Raw genomic sequence first — 20,160 nt, forward strand, 5'->3', positions numbered from 1 at the left:
TCCGTCATTTTGACGACTTGATCATTGGGCCATAATCCACAGCAGCAGTAGTAGTACGTCCTTAAGATTTTAGCGCAGCACTTTCATTGAGGGGGTGTTGACGTGTTGTGCCCTTTTCCGACTCCTATGCAAATTCCCCCCCCCCCTGATCGTATTCTATATAAAACGCTTATTAAAACAATAAAGCGAGCTAATTATAATAATTGGGAGATCCTAGTCTATATAACGCGTTTATTTAAACAATAAAGCGTGATTTTATTCTGCAAATTGCGTTTTTTAACGCGGATGAAAATGTCACCAACGTCAATGTACGCTTCCGACAAAAGCGATCGTATTCTATATAAAACGCTTATTAAAACAATAAAGCGAGCTAATTATAACAATTGGGAGATCCTAGTCTATATAACGCGTTTATTTAAACAATAAAGCGCGATCGTATTCTACAAATTGCGTTTTTTAACGCGGATGAAAATGTCACCATGCCAGCATGCTCTGGCTCCGTTAAAAGCAATTACAGCTCCTTCTCCGTTTTATCCAAATTATTTATTTTATAACAAGTATTCCTTGGTCTAGTATCCATACATAGTTTAAGTATATATTTTTAATGAACATATATTTATAATTATTAATTAATTAAAAAAAAAAAAAAAAAAAAAAAAAGCAGGACCGAACCCGACCCGACCCGACCGTATGACTGACATTTCAGGCCCGACCCGGCCCGAAATTGCCTCGGGTTCGGGCTCGGGCCATAAATCTTAGGTCTAATTGGTACCGCCCGAAGGGGCGTTTCTTTCTTTCTTTGTTCTGCCTAAATAAATGCAGTTTGGTGGGGGAAGAGATAGGAGCGCGGCCAGGGAGACTGAAGGATTTTATACGATTGAATACAAGTTACATTTATTGTGTGCAATGAAGATTTTCACAGAGTAAGCTTAAGTTCAATGAGCAGTGAAAGTTCAGGGCACCCTGGCCTGGTAGGAGATGTTGTTTACAAGAGTGGCGGGAGCTGACGTGAGGCTGATAAGATAATAAGCACTTCCCGGCGGAAGAGGGGCCTTGGTGACGCAGAAACGCTCGGGGTCCAGACATCGAGGCGTGGGGGCTTTTCCTGGCACGCCCATGGGAGGAGCCGGCACACGAGCTTGCGGAAAAAAAAACGTGGGCCGGGAGAACTTCAGAAGATCGAGAGAGAAGGCTTGACGGAGACTCAAGCGACACTAATTCGATGGAGTTCACCTAGTTAAATAGTTTAAGAAATTAAATCTGCCCTCATGTGAAAATGTCGGCTATTCTTGTCCATCTTTTCCCATCAAGAGACGAGCGCGCATTGTTAGGAGAATGCTGGTTGTGTTTGGTTAATGGAGTCAGATAACTAATTCGAACAATTTGGTAAACAGTACATATTTTAATATTTAATTCCTAACAAGACGGACGTAAGTTCCTCTTTTGCCTGGTGTATTTTCCTAGTGTCAGCAACTTGAAAATAGCTCTCCCACAACATGTAAGAGGTCGATTTAGACCCCACAATGTTCCGTAACTTCTTTCACGCGTCGAATTTTCTGAAAGGCAACGTACGTTTTCCCTTACTTTCAATTCGCTCACTTCAAACAATTTCTTCTTCATGGCTTGAATTCCATCTGGCTCTCCAGCTGGGCGTCCACCGCAGCCTGGAAATGTGGAAAATGTAAACGTCGATTTCCTTCACTAATACTTGACCACACGCGCTTACCAGTTCTCTTTTCGCCTCTTCGATTTTGACCCGGGCGAGACTCGGACTCTGGAGGGGAGAAAATCGGTTGCGAGTAAAACACCGAAAGGATCGAGAACCTTTTTTGTGCACGGTAGACCTTCAGGATACATCGTGCCCACCTTATGGCGTTTTCACTTTACAGTGTGGGATGTTATTTTCAGCCTCTCTTTACAGCATTTCCCCTCTATCAACAACCTATTAGGGGTTTGTACATGGACAGATTCCAGAACTTTTTAATGATTCTTAAAGCCAATTTCTCCCAATGTGAAGCAATCTATGGTCCTATCGTTTTAGGTGCTGCCTGTAGGAAATAGTACCAAAAATGTGACAAATCTGCTATTATTCACTTATGGCATATTTAATGAAACTTAGTTTGTTCCATGTTCTATCAAATGGTCTGTTTTTTTTCCTTATGACAGCACTCGATGACATTCAAATGTAAAGAAAGGTAAGTCCATTTTTTAAAAGTTGAACTTATGTACAAACTAAAACGTGTCGCCGTCATTTATAAGCAGGCTTGTTTTACATTTCTCTATTAATACGTAGTCAATCGAGTCAAACTGCCTAGAAACGTGGCAACGATTTCAAGCGTTTAAATGCACTTCACCCAAAACTCGAGCACATTTCAAACCTTGAAAACACGACGTTAAAATTCAAGCATTTAAGAATTTTAAGCACCTGTTCGTTTGCAATTTATGTCTCTATAATGCCCGTCTAATTTTGGTCAATGTCACAACATGCTGGTTTGCTATTGGTTTGTGTAACTACATCATGAAAATGCAGATAGGCATTGTGGGAAGTAGTTCAATCAATAGCATTTCTCTTCATACAGTTCAGAATTTTGTGTGCCGATACTGTAGTTTTGTGCTGTGTTCCCTATGGGTCCCAAAACTTTTGCTGATGCTAAAGAGAGAAGAAAAAAACATGATCACCATGTGTAAGCAAAGATTACACTTATCAGGAAAAGCGAAGACATTACACAAATCGCTACCCTTCATACATTGCATAGCTATAGACAATCAGGGTTGTTATTAAAAATAAGAAGGTGATTAAAGTGAGTAAATATGTTAAGGGCATGACAATCCTTGCAAGTGAAAGTTTTAAAAATATTTTAATCGAACCTCACCGTCTTGTCCCGTTTGCATCCACCCACTACTTCCCTGTACCAGCTCAAGTCACATCAAACTAAATAAGAGCTGCACGATCTGGGGGGAAAAAACAATTGCGATTTCTCAGACCAGTATTGCCAATTTGAAGCAATTTTTGATTTTAAAAGAAAGTTTTTGTATTTTTGTGAGTACTTTAGCATTGAAATGCTTTAACCTTAAGCAAACAGCACCCTCATCTGGGAAGCTTTAATACAGTTGCGGTGGGGATGTGTGGCTTGCAGACCTTGCTTTTATTGGCTAGTGGCGTTGAAACTTGCCTCTGATTGGCCGGGGCCGTTAAAACCCAAATTGTGACAATTCTGGTTGGCTGAACACTCCACCACTCAAATAACAACGGGGTAAAAAACAAACATGGAAATATAAACCCTTGAAAAAAACGCAGTGTCTTGCGATTACACAATCGCACAACATCACGATATTGAATAGATTTCGGACTCCCTACTCAAAACTTCTATAAAATGTCTTTGATTTACTCGGATTCATTTGTTATTTAATTATCCAGATGTATATTACACCTAAGAGTTACTTTCATTTTACAGACTTAGGTTGTATCCTGGGGGTCTACTATAACCTTAAGTCAAACAAACCGGGCTGAGGTCCAAGAAAGGCTGGAGTTTCTTCTTCAGGGGCTCGATTTGTGTTTCTAGCGCTTTGACTTCCTGTTTGGAGCAACAAAAACCAGAAGTCAAACGTCTGCAATTCCTTAAATTGTCTTGAGCTCACCTCTGAGAGTTGCACTAAGGCTTGATGCTTGAGCGAATCCTTCATGTTCCTGGAAGCCAGCTGCGCCTGACCAAAAAGAAACGGGAACCGTTTTTTGCCCCCGCTCGCTTTATTTTGGAATTCACGCTCATGCGGGTTTTCCTACTTCTTGGGATTCCCTCCTGCTCTGGATTTCTTTCGCTTTGGCCTTGAGAAAGTCCATGTTCAAAAGACGTTCCTCTGTTCTAGCGCTGTCCAACTTCTGAACCTGACGCATTTTGCTCACATCCCTGCGAGAAGACACGCAGAACACTAGTCTTTATTGTCATTGATTACAACGTAGTGTACGTCGTTTACAACAAAATTGAACATGGTACTAACATGTAAGAAGACTTAAAAATATATTCAGAAGATTAATAAAACGGGGTTCGTAGACATTTTCATGCCAACATGCAAGCACTTTTTAAGGACTTTCAAAGCCAATTTCACAATTCCTTCAGTACCATTAAAGCCCCAGTGTGTAATATTTGACCACTAGATGCCACTGTTGGCTAATGCAAAAGAAAACTAGTGCCGCAGCAAGACGCCAGACACATATGGAGCCGACCTGAAGTATCGACGTAAAATAAAGAAGAAATCCGCTTCCTCTTCCTAGTTTGTGTGTAAACATTCTGTACTGTATCTCCAGCGCGCTAAGAACTTTGACATTTTTATTGTTTTTATTGTCTCGTGCATCCATTCAATATGGTCGGTGTAAAGTGTTAAGAAGAGGCGAGACGTTTCATTTAAAATGAAGTGGAATAAGAAAGCTTGATGGGGTTGAGAAAATGGCCGGAATTTTTTTTTCGGCCACCTTCTACCACGGAGGAGTATCTTTTTCTCTCCCTCTTTTCCACCCCTTTTCTCACACTCTCTGTCTCTTTTACTCTGTGTCTCTCTTTTTTTCTTCCTTTGTTGTTCTTTGTCTCTTTCTCTGTCTTTTTAACTTCTTTTGCTCTAACTTCCCTTTTCCTTTTCTCTCTTTTCTCTTTCTCTCTTCCTACCCTTTGCGCTTTCTTTTCGCTCCTTCTGTCTTTCTATTTCTATTTGGATTTCTTTCTTCCGCTCCCTTTCTTTCCCCCTCTCTCAAGACTTCTCTTCATCTCTTTTGTTTCTCACGCCCTCTCTCTTTCTTTGTCCCACCCGCTCTCCTTTTCCCTCCCTCTTTCTCTTATTTCTTTATCTCTGTTTTTCGTTCTCTTCAATCTACTAGTCCGGCCCCCGACAGAATGTTTGTTCTATCGTGTGGCCCCCGAGTTAAAATGACTTTGACACCCCTGCTCTAGACCAAGATACAAAATTCCCAATCTACCCCACTCACTCTTGTAGTTGTTTTCTGAGCACCACGGTGGCGGTGAGCTTGTTTCTGAGGTCCCGAAGCTCCCGGTCCAACTTGGTCTCGGACTTCTCTGCGTCCAGGAGCTCGTTGGTCAGCTCGTTCAGTGCCAGCATCAAACTGTGGAACACAGCAGAACCTTGGAAGCAGGAGCTCTTTCTGGCATGTGCAGAGAGAGCATCATTTTCTTGATATGAAACAAGTGAAAACCAATGGTCTATTCCCGTCCTCCCAACAAGAGAACCCTAAAAAGCTTTAAAACACATCTTTCTGATCCCTAAACACGTTCAAATAGTAATTAAACTTAGGAAATGCACCAATAATATATAAGATATTAACAAAATAAAACATGAGATTTTCTATGAGGGAGTCACTGTACTAAAAGGGTGTGCTAATGCAGCCGTGCGGGACGAGTGACGACTGATTTTTGCGCATTCACTGTGCCTTTAATATTAAGGTTGCTACAATAGAACAATATAGTATATAAATGAACATGAACACACCATTTCTTACAGCACAATTTCCTTTTTTGCCTGTCTCAGTTTTCATTCCTCACATCCTTTTTCGCTTCGAGTTGGATTCGCAACACTCACTTTTTGCAGATCTTTTGAAAAAGAAAAAAAAAATGTATCCGAGGAAATTTGTCCCTGCCCCTGAAGGATTTTATACATTTGACTATAAAGGATTTTATACGATTGACTACAAATTATTATGTTTAATACAATACTCTGCTTTAGTTCAATGTACAAGGTTAGGGCAGGCTAGTGCAAGATGTTGTTTACAGGAACGGCAGGAATGTTGCGTACTGCTGATAGCATATCAGCACATCCAGACGTTGTTGACGCAAGCGTTGTTTTGGGAACGCGACATCAAGGCGCGCAAACAATTCCTTGGCACGCCCATGGGAGGAGCCGAGAAGCCATCATTTTGGGAGGAGACGTTGGCCAAGAAGAGAAAGCTAAAGGACTTCAGAAGAAAGCTTGCCACACAGACTTTAACGTCACCGTCTCTGATGAAATTCACTTAGTTATTCTGTTAGGGAAACTAAATCTGCCCCCGCGTGGAAATGTCGGCTTCCTGATCGTTTTACCCTCAAGAAACGAGGACGCATAAATTGTTGGGTGAATGTAGGTTGTGTTTGGTTAATGGAGTCAGATAACTAATTTGAACAATTTGGTAATGAAATTCCAACACTCCCCTTCAAAATGTTACGGAAATGCATGAGAGAAGTGTCATCAAAGAGAGCAGTCGCATGACCAGTTGCCACTGGATATAGAGATATAGAATCGTGTGCCTGATGGGGCATGCGCAAACCAGACCAAGATCATGGCGTTGAGCGGTCTCTGGTGGAAGCCTCTGGGACTGCTCGTGAACTGGGTTTTCTTAAGGCGAGCTAAAACTTGAAATTGGCGTGTAGAGGTGCTCCGACACTGTACCTGCAGAGCGACGTGTCTCGGACCGCCAGGACCAAAGCGCAGTCCACCAAAGACGACAAGTAGTCCCCACAGGACTTGGGCAGGCTGTCAAAGGACACACCCAAGCTTCGAACCAGGACATCCTGAAGGTGAGTAGCTAGTGCCACAAAAAGACAAGAAATACCATAATATTTTTATTGAAGAATACGTTATACTTTTGAATTGTGCAATAGAACAGGACGAGTACAGAATACATACACTAGTGTTTTGCTCAGTGGGAAACATTGAAACTCCAATACAAATACGGTAGACCCTTTTGGGGGCAGCATTAGGAGGAGGTCGAATCCCGGCTCCTCTGTGTTACATGTCAAAGTGTCCTTGGGTAAGACACTGAACCCGTAATGCCCCCAATAAGCAGGTTGGCGCCTTGCACGGCTGCTATCGGTGTAAGTGTGTGTGAATGGGTAAAATATGAAGCACATTGTAAAGCGCTTTGGGAAGTCTTCATTGACTTGAAAAGCGCTATATAAATGCAGACCATTTCATTTCCATTTCCATAGACCCTGGGATATGGTGTTCCCGACTTACGACGATTTCACTTTCACGTGTGGGGTATGTTTTTTAAGCCCCTCTTTACAGTATGTTCCCCGCTATTCAACATCAAAAGCAGATAATTTTCCATGCCGAAAACAAAAAAATTCCAACTGGATTGTTCGGTCTAACAAAAGAAAAACGACAAAGCATGGAGCGCAAATAAATAGTGATCACCGGCAGGTGCTTCGTGGATTGTTATTGGGTCAGGAAAAAGACCCGAGGCGGCGACGGGAGAGAAAGCAAAAGCGGGGCTGCATGTCCAGCCGACTACGCAACAACTCTCGAAAGCCACCCCCTGCCGAGCCTCTATCTCTCAAACACCAGATCCATTACCCATGAAACGAATGACCTGGGGCTACAACTCTTGGGAATCCGCTACATTCATGATGGGTGTATTTTGATCATAGCAAAGACCTGGCTCAGTTCGAGGATACCTGATGCTAGTGTGCTGCTCTCTAAATCACTTTCTTACACTGAAAGAAACCCTCCAATTTAGTTGTACTTCTGTATAATGACAATAACGACCATTCGTTCATTCAACTGCAATTCTGTGTTCTGTATTTTTTGTTCTTTGTGAGTCATATATTTTATTGACTATTGGTTTTGACTATTGCGGGACTTTATTGGTATGCAACCCCCGCGAAAAACGAGGGATTACTGTTCATTTAATCATACGTATGAATAATATGCATTAGCAACACTACTGTATACAATTTCTCATTTAAATATTATATTATTATTATATAATATTAAATATGCATTTCAGGTGAATTGGCCAGTCCAAATTGTCCCTAGGTGTGAATGAGCGAGTGAGTTGTCTGTCCCCGTGTGCCCTGCGATTGGCTGGCAACCAGTTCAGGGTGTCCCCTGCCCACTGGCCGACGATTGCTGGGATGGGCTCCAGCACCCCCGCAACCCTACTGAGGATAAGCGGTGCAGCTAATGAGATGAGATGAGATATTTTAGGCATTAGTCACTTAACCTATTTATACCCCCCGCTATACGGCAACCTCAACCCACCACAGAATGTCGTATCCCGGGGGTATACTGTATTCCAATACAAGTAAAACATTTTACCGTCAGCCTGGTACTCTGCAGCTTTTTGTACCAAGTCTTCAGTGAGCAGAGAGACATTTTGACATCGAACATTGCTGGACTGGGCGAGTTGCTCCAAAACGTCCATTGTCCTTACATTCACTTCAAATTCCGGAACAGTTTCGTCGCCGAAAACCGCAGTCAGCCAATTGTTTACCTGAAAATAGACAAATGTCAAACATGAGCAAGTCAGCGAAAGTAAATTAAGTTTTGTTTCTACTTTCTGTATCTTGTCACCCATGGTGGAAAAACGTTGGATTTGTAGTCCAATGTCTTATGTGTCAACGTCGTCTTGCTTTCTATTTTCGCGCCGTTGACACTATCCGAAAATACTTCCGGATTGTTATTTTGCCGTCTCGGTTGTTGCCCAATCAGAAGAAAGGATCCGCCCCTTTTACAAAGATGAAATAAAGAAAGAAAATCAACCTTGCTGTAAACGATTTGGGGACGCTGTGATACAAACGCATTTTAGGTATGGGGACCAAGTCTCGCAAGGTAGAAAAGAAGGAAAAAGAAAGGGACAAAAGAGAGTTGGCAGAGAGAAATAGAGAATGAGGGAGGGAAAGAAAAAGACGGGGAGAGAGAGATACAAAACGAACAATGAAAGAGGCAGAAAGGAAGAGAGAGAAAGAGATGAAGGGAAAGAAAAAGATCATAAAAAGAGAAGAACAGAAAAAGAGCAAGAAAGACAACAGTACTGAAAAAAAGAGAGGGGAAAAGAGAAAATACAAAAAGCGAGAAAGAGAGAAAAAAATGAGCGAGAGGCAGAGAGGGAGAGAGATAGAGAGAAAGACGGAGAGTAAAACAAATAGAGAGAGAGAAAGAAAAAGAGGGAAAGAACATGGGAGGAAGAGAGCGAGTGAGAAGATTAAATAGAAAGAAAGTTAGAGATGTGGAGATAGAAAGAGAGACAGCGAAAGAAAGAAAAAGAAAAAAAAAAGAAAAATTAGAGAGGGATTAAAAAGAGCGAAAGAGATGGAGAGAGAAAAAAGAGAGAAAGAGACAGCAAGAGGGAATTTGAGAGAAATAAGAAATTAAGGGGAAGGAGAGAGAAAGACAGAAAGAGAGTGAAATAGAGAGACAAAACAGAGAGAGACAATGAGAGTTGAAAAAAGAAAAGAAAAGAAAAAGACAAAAAGGAACAAAGAGAAAAAGAGAGACAGAGAGACATTAAGAGTGAGAGAACAAGTGAGGAAGAGAGAGATACAAGTACAGCATTTGTGAGAGGCTTTGGCACTATCAAGTTGATATATTTCCACTTGCAGCTCGTTTTTCTCATGGGCTTCTCTATACTGAATACAGTAACGGTGGCAACATACCAAGCACCGAGTATGAGGACGTGTAATTTCCCCCTACTGATATTCTTCCTACCCTATATGCTCACATCACACCATATTTACAACAATGATATAAAGTATTGAAATCAGGGTGTCAGTTTACACGTGCATAGATGGTTGTGTGTCACCAGTAGCCAATGGTAGGCAGCACGTGGGTTAGGGGGCGTGGCTTATACAGGAACAATGAGCTCAATGGGGCAAACCTGAGCACAGAATTTATGGTAAAAGAATGTTGAATATTGCTTTTTTATTTATAAAATTATTTTGAGGAAAAAGAAAAAGAAAACGCCTTGGATGTTACCCAGAAATGGAGAAGGAAATTTTCAAGTGGTTTGAAGTCCACAGACAAAATGGATATGGAGTGTCTCGGCTAAGTCTCAAGATTGCACGAGTCAAGAAATATAACGGGTTCGCCTCTTACATGGGTTGATGTACCTATTTCTTTCTATTTCTTTTCTTATTTGGCCATTTTTAAGCCGTTTTAGTAAGTCGGCTTCAATGCAAGTATATATGGTGATTTGTAACAATGCAGTGACCTTCAGAGAGATACTTTTGGATTTCAATAATCTGGGGGGTAATGCGATTACTTTTTAACTGAAGTAACTAGTAACTATAACCACAGTTTTCTAGTAACGCATCCGACTCTATTAGTGAGTATAGGACGTAAAATAAATAAGCCTGATTGTCGGCCACAAAACCGAAAAGACAAGTTCAGGTAGTGAACTATCTTACTTCCTCTATGTAACTCTTCTTCGCCGTGGGTAGTGATGGGAATTCCGGCTCTTTTTAGGAGACAGGGTTTTTCGGCTCGGCTCACTAAAAAGAGCTGACTCTTTCGGCTCTCAAACGGCTCTTCAGCTTTATTCTTTTAATCCATGTTACCAACTATTATTTAACATTATGCATGAATTTACTTGAAAACGGTCAAAAGTCAAGCCAAGAAACAGAAGAAAAGCAATAAAAAAAACAAAAAAGAACAAGAGAGAAAATTGATGAAAAAAAAGGAAAAAAAATCGTGAAAAACAACAAAGGTTAAGGGGAAAGGAACATAATACGAAGAACGTGTAAACTAAAACAATAAATAAGAGAAAAAGCAAAAAAACTAAAACAAAAAAGAAACAAAAGTGAGAAAAAAAAGAATATGTTAAGAAATAATAAGTAAAAAAGCTAGGCAAAACGAAACAAAAGAAGAAAAAATAAAAGATAAATGGAAAAAAGGAAAAAAATGAAGAAAAGCAAGAAAAAAAGAAGAAAAAATAAGAAAGGCAAGAACGGAGAAGTAAAGACTAGGAGTGAAGAAAGAAAAGAAGAAAAATAAATAAAGAGAAGAAAGAAAAGAAGAAAAAAAAAAGATACAAAATAGAAAAAGTCAACAACACAGAATCCCTAAAGAATAAGCATATCACCGACCAATCACAAGAGGGGAAAAAAAATCTGGTAGGGAACCATCTCCTGACTGGTGGGAGAGCCAATTCCCGTCCTTCACTTCCAAGAGTCTGCTCATAAAGCCGTTCCGTTCCCTAACGACATTTCCCCCAGCCGCGAGAATTCAAACATAAAATGGCGTCACGGCTGGAATATTCAACAAACGACCTGACAAGTTTAAATAAAGCCTTCGAAACGTTTACTGTCGACTGCAATGCCGTCGACGACAAGCTATTTACTTTAAACTCCCTCATAGAGAAGGAAGAGGACGACAAGGACGACGGTCCAGTAGTTTTCATTTGTAGCAAATGTAAATTGCCCGTCGGGGATTCCATGTCCTGGGCTAGCACCCAAGACGAACTCACTCATATTCGCCTCAAGAGTAAGATGTCTTCTCTTTATTTCCATAAATCTTCAAACGTATTTATTCTACATTTTGTGACTTTTAGGGGTATCGAACAACGTGCTGGTGGGAAAGGGAAGTCGAATGCTCGAATCCTCCGCTGGTTCTTGGTAAGACATTTTTATTCAGACTCATGAAAATGAGGAAATAATAGTCCAAATTTTGGAACAAAAACAATATTTCCTTAGTTGTTTAGAATCTAGTACAGTGGCACCTCTCCTTACAAATGTCTCTACATACGAAAGTTTCAGGTTACATAGTAGCTGAACGGGAAAATAATTACCCCTAGTTACAAAGGCGTTTCAAGATACAAAGTCAAAAAAACTCTACAGTATGCATTGCCATCAGGGTTGGGTAGGGTTACTATAACTGGATTACTTTCAATTACTTTTGGATTACTCCAATACCAAATATGCTAATAAAAGACAAAAGAAACTAAATATGAATCAAATAACTAAATTTTGTGCAGGCTTGGGGAGTAACGGAATACATGGAACGGCAAAAATGATGTTGGCAAGCCTTTTGGATTTATTTTCATTTTGTTTCGGTCGCATTTTATGTTAGTTTTGCCGGAGATCAAAGAGATCAAAGCCAGGAGAGAAAGCTTACTACGTGTCGTGAGTCATCATTTTATTCATATTTAGTTTCTTTTGTCTTTTATTAGCATATTTGGTATTGGAGTAATCCAAAAGTCATTGAAAGCAATCCAGTTAAAGTAACCCTACCCAACCCTGATTGCCATTCGCTGCTCCCAGAGTTCTACCTGGCAATGAATAGGTGTGAATCCCCGGCATGCTCTTCGTGTTGCCTTCCCGCTCTGTAAACGGTCTGCTGTATGGCACCGCTGCGAAGAGCTATTGTTCACGATGGACTCCAGAGATGACATGCAGAAGAGTGGACAAGGAGAAAAGCAGAAGAGAATTTTTCTGGCCATCGAAACAAAGCAAGAGACAATAGAAAGGCAAAAAAAACACATACTGCTGTGCAGGAGGGGTTTAGAGCCAACATCAGCCCAAATTAAAGACATTTTGGCCCAAAACAGTATTTGAATTTGTGGAAAGAAATCACCCAGAAAAATGGTTGACAGGTCAGGCTATCGCTCATTATTATGTCTGCCTAGCGTATTTCTGACAGACTTTCAAAAGCTGAGAAAAGCAGATGTCATTGGATCAGTTTTTCAAGAAACGCTAGGCAAAAACACTGCTGATGATCAGTAAACAAGAACATGAATCAAATGGTTATTAAAATTAGATTATCGCTGATAATGTAAAAAAAAAAGAATAAAGGAAGTAATAAGAAATATTCATGAACCTTTTGCGTCCCGTTTCCTGAAAAACTGATCCAATGATGTCTGCTTTTGCTAGGTTTTGGCAATTGGCGGGAAATGCGAGATGCAAAGATTGTTATAATGAGCCATAGCCTGACTTTTATACACTTTTCCTGGATGGTTCCTTTCCACAAATTCTGGGACTTCACGGAATTTTGCTATAATGTCTTTAATTTTAATATGGGCTGTGTCCTCCCTGCCATCTTCCACCTTCTCCTCCCTGTTTCCTAACTGTGACGGTGACACAAAAAGCATGCTGGGATGACTCATGCACCCTGGGTTGCCTGGCGGATTTTATGCCGTCTAAACTTCTTAACTAGGTGGATCAATTTTGTAAAGGCAGAAGCCTCTACACCTTGCATGTCAAACATACAGCTCGCAGGCAGGTTCTGGCTCGTTGGATGATTTAGTCCAGACCGCCATAAATTAATATCGTATGTCAGAAAAAGTAGCGAGTCTTTAGGTCATATCGAAAGTTAAGATTTTTTTTTTAAATAAATGCAGACCAAATGCTTCTCCTGGCTGCTAGAGGGCAGTGTTGAGTTTGTTTAGCGTGGCGAGTTGGTTCGGTTGTTAAAATAAACCAGTTAACACATTCAAAGCCAAACTTTAAATATTTTTTCCTCATTGTTTCTAAATAAAGGTGTTCTGTTTGTAATAGACCTCTTGCCGTTCATGATTATAATATATAGGGTAGGTTACTAATGTAAGCTGAACAATAAAGCGTCACCCAGCATCCACCCTAAAGAAGAAATCCTCTTCCTATTTCGTGTGTAAACATTCTATACTGTATCTCCAGTGTGCTAAGAACTTTTTATTGTTGAATATCTTGTGCATCCATTTAATATGGTTGGTATGAAGTGTAAAGAGGCCAGCCGATTTATTTGAAATGAAAGTGGAATAAGCTTGATGCAATTGAGAAAATGGTCGGATCGCTTTTTTTTTTACCACTCTCTAAGGACCTCTTGAAGCGCATCTTCCAAAAGTAAGTTAAACTTCTCTCTATCTTTAGAGCATATTATTTGATGAAATGTTTATTTTTTTAGTCCAAAACAATACAGGTTACCTATACAAGCCTTAAACAGACTTATACAAACCTTAAACATACAAAATATAGCACTGAAGCAACTTGCGGACAAATTCAACATGCGAAATAACGTCCGGAACCCATCTCGTTCGTAAGTAGGGTAGTGTCTGTACTTAAAAACAGAGCTTACACTTTGGAGTTTTACTTTATTTTACTCATCCTGCCCGCCTGAGAACAGAAAGTCTGGATCCCCTCCTGGAGCCAGTTTGACATCCCTGCTTTATATTGTTAACACGTTTTTTTTTCTATGATAAAAATCAAACAAGACCTTATCACTCTCTTCCTGCCAGTCTAATTGTGGATTTGATGTGTGCGGGTTGCCGTACGGTCCTTGGCATGATCTACAAATCTACACCCAAGAAACTGGACCACATGAGATCCGCCTTCTGCATCAGTGTGGCTCATGTCGAAAGGTGGGTCGCCTAGAATTTATGTTTTGATTGCAGTTGATGTCTTTGAGAGTACTCCAACCCCAGCTTACTCTAAATTGCCTTATTACAATTGGCATATTTTATTAAGGATATGTTTTAATTCCTGTCTCCACGGTGAAAATGCCACAGTTGTATTCGTCCGCATATAGTGTAAGTCTTTGCTTCTGCCAAGCCACAGGGTGACTATGTGAGACTCAACAGTCTCAGCTGGTCCAAACTGGATAATGAGCATAAGAGTGCTTTGATAGGAACACGCCAAGCAAGAAAAAGTCATAGCGACTGTTAGGGAAAAAACTATATTACAAATGTAGCGTTTACCAAATTGTTCAAATTAGTTAGCTGACTCCATTAACCAAACACAAACTTCCTTCTCCTAACAATGCATGCTCGTTTCTTAATTTTAGGGAAAATATTGACAAGAGACAGGCATTTCCACACTGAGGCAGATTTCTTTATAGCTAGCCACTCCTTGCACATCTGTTTCTCTGCACTATTGTACTTACAGCGTTATTGTTACTGTTTACCTGACTTGTTTACCTGACTGCCCTTTTTGCACATCTGGTTAGCTGCTCCTCTTGCACTATTTGCGCTACTGTAAAATACTATACGTAGCCATAATTATTAGTATATTATTAGTACTCAATACTCCAACTCAATACAACATTTTATTTATATCTGTACATTCAAGGAAACTGCGGGTCAGATGTATCGACATTTCGTTCTGTATACACGTGTACTAGAATGACAATAAAGTAGATCTGAATCTGAATTTATTTTCTTAAAGTATTTAAGTGAATTCCATCGAATTTAGCCGAATTATTGTCGAATTAGTCTAATTCGTCTTTGTTGAGCCTCCCTCTCACCATCTCTGATCTGCTCTCGTCTCTCCTTCCGTCTTCCGTCTTTTCACACATCGGGGCGTCAGCCACCCCCCATGGGTGGGCCAGGAACTCCCCACCTCTGACCGGTGCGTCACGAAGGCCCCCCTCCTCCCCCATGGGGCGGGTCAGGTGCCAGCTTCACCACCTCCTCGCCGAAAGGCGCCGCAATGTCTAAAGGAAACTCATATCAGCTTAAAACAATGCCAAGCGTTTATCAAAACAAGGCCTAATTCCCTTATCAGGGCCCCGCTATCAGAATTCCCCAGCCAAAACACTCCACACTTAGAACGGCGCGACCTGTCCTCGAACTTCAGCCTCCTCTGTGAAAAATCTCCATTGCGTTCAATGACTAATTTGTAAAATCCCTTATAGTCAATTAAATAAAATAAAAAATCCTTCACGACATAACGGCATAGCTCACGTCTTGTAATATTGGAGAGGCCTCAGACAACAAAACTTTGAGGAGTTAACTGCTTATTACTATTTGTCAATATCTTGTAATGCTTACCACATTGCTTCACTACACTTATTCGCCATGCGTGGCCGCCCACACACAGTAATTCGCTGGATACTGGAAGTAACACTAGGAAGTTGGGCTTCCTTGATGTGTGGACAACAAACTGATCAAAGCCATTGCTGCCATCTCATAGTGAGTTGTCATAGTGAAATAATTCGATTAAGCTTGATGCATGTTGGTGAGACGTGACATAATCGTTTTTAAAAACAAAACAAGAAAAACGTATTAATACGTTTTTGAATGAATGAATGAATGTGAAAGTCTGTTTTCATAATGGCGTCGCTCGTGCTTGCCCTCTAATTGGATTTCTCGCAAACTATAAAACCGTTTTGTTCTTCATGCAAACTATTCGTTAGGATTGCTCCAATCAGTGCCCAGGAAACAGAAAGTGGTTGTCTGATTGGTTTAAGCAAATTGGCGCTCTCAAAGTGATGCCGAAATTCCGCCATGGACATAAAAATCCACAGCAATAATTAATGATTCTTTCAAGAAATCTGTGATGCAACAAGTATGCAAAAGTCAAACCGGGATATTATGAGGAAGAGTTTATAGATTGTTGGAGAATTATTATTGTTATTTACCGTTATAATTTTGCTGTTGGTTATAATTACAGTTATGTCCTGGGATCCGGGAGCCAGATGTTGTTCTCAGAGAGCCCCAAAGAGCAGCCATTGACTTTGGAATGCAGAGGCCAGGTTGAAGAGGCATTGACACAGGTAACCACTAAAACTATATACAAAATTATTGTTCAAAAGTTTGCCTTCACCCAGACGAATTTCCATAAAAAGTCACACTTTTATTGATCAAATACGTTGTGAAATAAATAGGAAATGTAGTCAAGACATTGGAAATACTGAAAATAATTGTACCCTTCAAACTTTGCTTTTGTCAAAGAATACTCCATTTTCAGAACATAGAGCATTGCAGACTTTTGCCAATTTGTTGAGGAAATATGCAGACATTTCATTCCAGGTTTCTAGAAGAACCCCCATTAGTTGGATCGGGTTGACCGGCACAGTCCAGCTGCTCCCACGCTAGACAAAACACCAACTTCCTGCTTCTTACCTTGCATCATTAGGGGTGTTTTGGGTCATTGTCCTGTTGGAGGAGGAAATTTGATCCAATCGAAGGTTGTCCTTAGGGTATGGCATAGTGCTAGCCCCTTTGACCATGTTCAAGCAACCTCAGACCATAACATTACCATGGCTACTGTTGGGCTTTAAATATCAAAATGTACCGTTTACCAAATTGTTCGAATTAGTTATCTGACTCCATTAACCAAACACAATCTACATTCACCCAACAATTTTTGCGTGCTTGTTTCTTGATGGAAAAGATGAAAAAGAAAGCCAACATTTCCACACGGGGGCAGACTTAATTTCATTAACAATATAACTAAGTGTACTCCATCAAAAACGGGCGAATTAGTGACGTTGGAGTCTCTGGGGAGCCCTCTTCTTAAGTCCTTTAGCTCTCTTCTTCTTGGCCCACGTCTCCCCGCAAGATGGCGTCTCGGCTCCTCCCGTGGGCGTGCCAAGGAATTGTTTGTGCCCTTCGTTCTCACAACACAGCGCCTTGTTCTCAAAACAACGCCTGCCGTCTGTCAGTCAATAACTATGTCAACAGAACTAGAAAAAATATTCTGTATTTGGAACAGCCTGACCTGGAACCTATTCAGTAAAAATCTTCATTGCATTATGAGTCAATCGTGTAAAATCCTTTATAGTCAAATGTATAAAATCCTTCACTACGTATGCCTGATGCCATGTGGCACTCTTCCAGCATCTCTTCAGTTGTTCTGCATCTCACTAGTGTTCTTTTGTGTGATCCAAACACCTCAAACTTTGATTAATCTGTCTATGAGACTCTTTTACTTTTGCCCATATTAAACTCTACCTTTTGTTGGCCAGTTTCAGACATGGCTTTTTCTTTGCCACGCTGCTTTGAAGGCCAGCATCTTGGAGTCGCCTCTTCTCTGTAGATGTCGACACGGGTGTTTCACAGTTATTAGTCAAGCCATGTTTATTTGTGAAGCCTTTAATCACAAGTAGTCTCAAAGGGCTGCACAGACTACAGATTTTTGCATACTACAAGACTCCCCTGATCTAAAACCTACATGAGGGCAAGGAAAAACCCCAAAACCTCAACATGTTATTTAACAAAGCCGCTAATTGAGCACTTATAAGGCGTGTATTTCCCAAACTACAGACTAATGTATTTGTCCTCTTGCTTGGTTGTTCAGCGTGGCCTTCCACTTTGTACTCTGGTTAGAACCCGTGCTGTTCTTTGAAGGGAGACCTGCACATTGGTGTAGATTATCTTCAGTTTTTTGGTCATTTCTCACAAGGAATAGCCTTCATTATTTTTCTTTCTGGTCATTCTGAAGTTAAATCGCACCCTCACGTGTGATGCTCCAGATAGTCAGTTTTATAGCTTATATAACCATCTAAACTGCTCTTTGCTGCGCTAACATCATCTCATGAGGGTTTTCAAGTTCTCCATTAGCTTTCTAACACAATAGGCAAACACGATGTGCAATTAGAACATTGGAGTGCTGGTTGCTGGAAAGGGGCCTCTATAAACCTATGTAAATATTGAATTAAAATTAAAAGAAATTTGCAGTTAATAGAATCTTTTACGAAAGCAACAATGTATTTTTTTGGTTTGAACAATTTTATTGACACCATAAACAGCAAATAAACAATGTGGTGTTTGAGCAATGTTTTCGACATTTTTAACAGCAATTAAACACACAATTTCATTATATCATATCCCAACAATATGAGTTTTTATCGACACTTTTAACAGCAATTAAATACTTCTTGGTTTTTTGTTTTTTAGCAAATAAACAATGTGAGGTTTGAACAATTTTTCTTGACAATCGCAACAGCAATTAAGCACATTCACAATATTATATTTCAATATGACGTTTGACAGCAAACACAAAGTGAGGTTTGAACAACCCTTCTTGAAAATCTTAATAGCAATCAAGCATATTCACAATTACGTTATATAACATCTTTGTTAGTGTCAACAGATCCGTCCAGGCCAAAGTCGATTGTTTTTGGTCTGAACAAATCCAGCATATTCACAATTTCGTGACGTTTTGAAAGCAACAATGTATGTGCTGGATTTTTGATTACTTCCAACAAAAATAAGGATATTCTTAAGCGACCCCCAACCTGTGAACAGCAGTGTATAAATCGTCATCATCCAAGGTCTCTTTGTCTCATCTGCTTCTCTATTTTGAGAATGACATCATCTTTGTCATCGATGAGCTCACCTGTGGTGAGCTCCTCTCCATCGTCACCGTTGACTCATTTTCTCCACTAAGGATAGATTTCAATAAACGAGGCTCAGTTCATCTTTCTTTTTATAGTACAATATCAATTCTTACAAAACCATCACCATTTTTTTCTCAATTGACTGATTGAAATGTACCTTTCATGATTTCTTTTTGTCTCTCACATTCCTCCCCTCCCGCATTGATTCGCTCATTCGCTAGAATTTGAACCCTGATTGAATTTATAAACGTCTGCAGGGTGTTTACCTTCTAATGGCCTTTGTTTGCTGGGGAGACACTACTAAGTTTGACCTACGAGGGGCGCTGTGGTCTCGTCTTCTTCTTGACCGGAGACAAAAGACTCCCAAGCATGTGCCAAAACATGTTGTTGTGCATGAGATTACGCAGAAATGGATACGTATCGGCGAGAAATTCATCATTTTTTTTCATCTGATCAAATGGGGAGCGGGGATTAATGACGTTTCCAGTGTCTATTTTCGTAATCCAGCGTTGAAGGTGTTTATTGGCACATGGACAAAGTTTAAATATAATGTATAATGCATAAAAAATGAGGTTGGAAAATCCATAAAAGGAATATTCTCTATCCCCATTTGACCCCCCCAACCCCAATTTTCCATCCACCTCCTGCTCTCCCAAATTATCTTCCTTTCCTGCTGCTCTTTTTAATTTCCCACCTGTCTACTTTTTACCCTACCATCGCCCCCCCTCCTCCCCTCACCAGATGAAGATTCTGGTTGTTTCCATGGCGCAGCGTGTGAAGGAGCTTGAAAACGCCGCTCAGGACAAGGCCTGAGCGTCTGTCAATCCGGGGGAAATTGCTCCAGTCAGCATTTCAGGGTCCCAACGGGCCCCCGTTTCTCATGCCGGGGAATGAATCTATACAGGTTCGTTTCCCTCCCCCCCTAACATGCCTGTTTTGGTGTTCACTGTTCACTTTGGTCTGAAAAACACTTATTTTTTGGGGTCGAGAAGATGGATGTATTTTCAAAATAAAATGGTTCAACGTCTCATCTCATAAGCTGCACCGCTTATCCTCAGTAGGGTTGCGGGGGTGCTGGAGCCCATCCCAGCAATCATCGGGCTGTGGGCAGGGGACATCCTGAACTGGTTGCCAGCCAATCCCAGGGCACACAGGGACAGACAACTCGCTCGCTCATTCACACCTAGGGACAATTTGGACCGGCCAATCCACCTGAAATGCATGTCTTTGGAATGTGGGAGGAAACCGGAGTGCCCGGAGGAAACCCACGCAAGCACAGGGAGAACATACAAACTCTGCACAGGAAGTCCGGTAGCTGGATTTGAACCCACACAGGAGGTTCCCAAGACCTTAGAACTGTGCCTGCACACG

General features: G+C 40.7%; 2 protein-coding genes across 3 annotated transcripts; one reads left to right on the forward strand and one right to left on the reverse strand.

Annotated features, from left to right (window-relative positions):
* Nucleotides 1-944: 944 nt before the first annotated feature.
* haus1 (HAUS augmin-like complex, subunit 1) lies at nucleotides 945-8,460 on the reverse strand. 2 transcript variants are annotated; one of them, XM_088321240.1, is made up of 10 exons: nucleotides 8,318-8,460; nucleotides 8,080-8,254; nucleotides 6,430-6,565; nucleotides 4,979-5,113; nucleotides 3,785-3,908; nucleotides 3,640-3,705; nucleotides 3,504-3,575; nucleotides 1,727-1,774; nucleotides 1,585-1,664; nucleotides 945-1,138 (listed from the first exon to the last, which is right to left on the reverse strand). In XM_088321240.1, exons 1-9 carry the CDS (start codon nucleotides 8,336-8,338, stop codon nucleotides 1,617-1,619), a joined length of 825 nt encoding a protein of 274 aa, XP_088177366.1. In that variant the 5' UTR covers nucleotides 8,339-8,460; the 3' UTR covers nucleotides 945-1,138; nucleotides 1,585-1,616. The 2 variants fall into 2 exon arrangements, with proteins under 2 accessions (XP_088177366.1, XP_088177365.1); XM_088321239.1 differs by lacking the exon at nucleotides 945-1,138 and having other exon boundaries at nucleotides 1,383-1,664.
* A 2,486-nt stretch (nucleotides 8,461-10,946) lies between these two features.
* Nucleotides 10,947-19,819, forward strand: mis18a (MIS18 kinetochore protein A). Its single transcript, XM_088321252.1, has 5 exons — nucleotides 10,947-11,241; nucleotides 11,309-11,372; nucleotides 13,967-14,089; nucleotides 16,119-16,221; nucleotides 19,531-19,819. The coding sequence occupies exons 1-5, from the start codon at nucleotides 10,995-10,997 to the stop codon at nucleotides 19,600-19,602; spliced, it is 609 nt and encodes a 202-aa protein (XP_088177378.1). The 5' UTR covers nucleotides 10,947-10,994; the 3' UTR covers nucleotides 19,603-19,819.
* Nucleotides 19,820-20,160: the final 341 nt, after the last annotated feature.

Source organism: Urocampus carinirostris, chromosome 17, assembly GCF_059441175.1.
Source record: "Urocampus carinirostris isolate Australia breed hairy pipefish chromosome 17, RoL_Ucar_1.0, whole genome shotgun sequence".
Classification (NCBI taxonomy): Eukaryota; Metazoa; Chordata; class Actinopteri; order Syngnathiformes; family Syngnathidae; genus Urocampus; species Urocampus carinirostris.

Coding starts and splice junctions, on each gene's coding strand:
- haus1 (XM_088321240.1), bottom strand. CDS start 8,338: ATGGGTGACAAGATACAGAAA. Junction 8,255..8,317: donor TGGGTGACAAGATACAGAAA/GTAGAAACAAAA, acceptor GTCTATTTTCAG/GTAAACAATTGGCTGACTGC. Junction 1,665..1,726: donor AAGAGGCGAAAAGAGAACTG/GTAAGCGCGTGT, acceptor CCACATTTCCAG/GCTGCGGTGGACGCCCAGCT.
- mis18a (XM_088321252.1), top strand. CDS start 10,995: ATGGCGTCACGGCTGGAATATTCAACAAACGACCTGACAAGTTTAAAT. Junction 11,373..13,966: donor GAATCCTCCGCTGGTTCTTG/GTAAGACATTTT, acceptor TCTTCCTGCCAG/TCTAATTGTGGATTTGATGT. Junction 16,222..19,530: donor TTGAAGAGGCATTGACACAG/GTAACCACTAAA, acceptor TCCCCTCACCAG/ATGAAGATTCTGGTTGTTTC.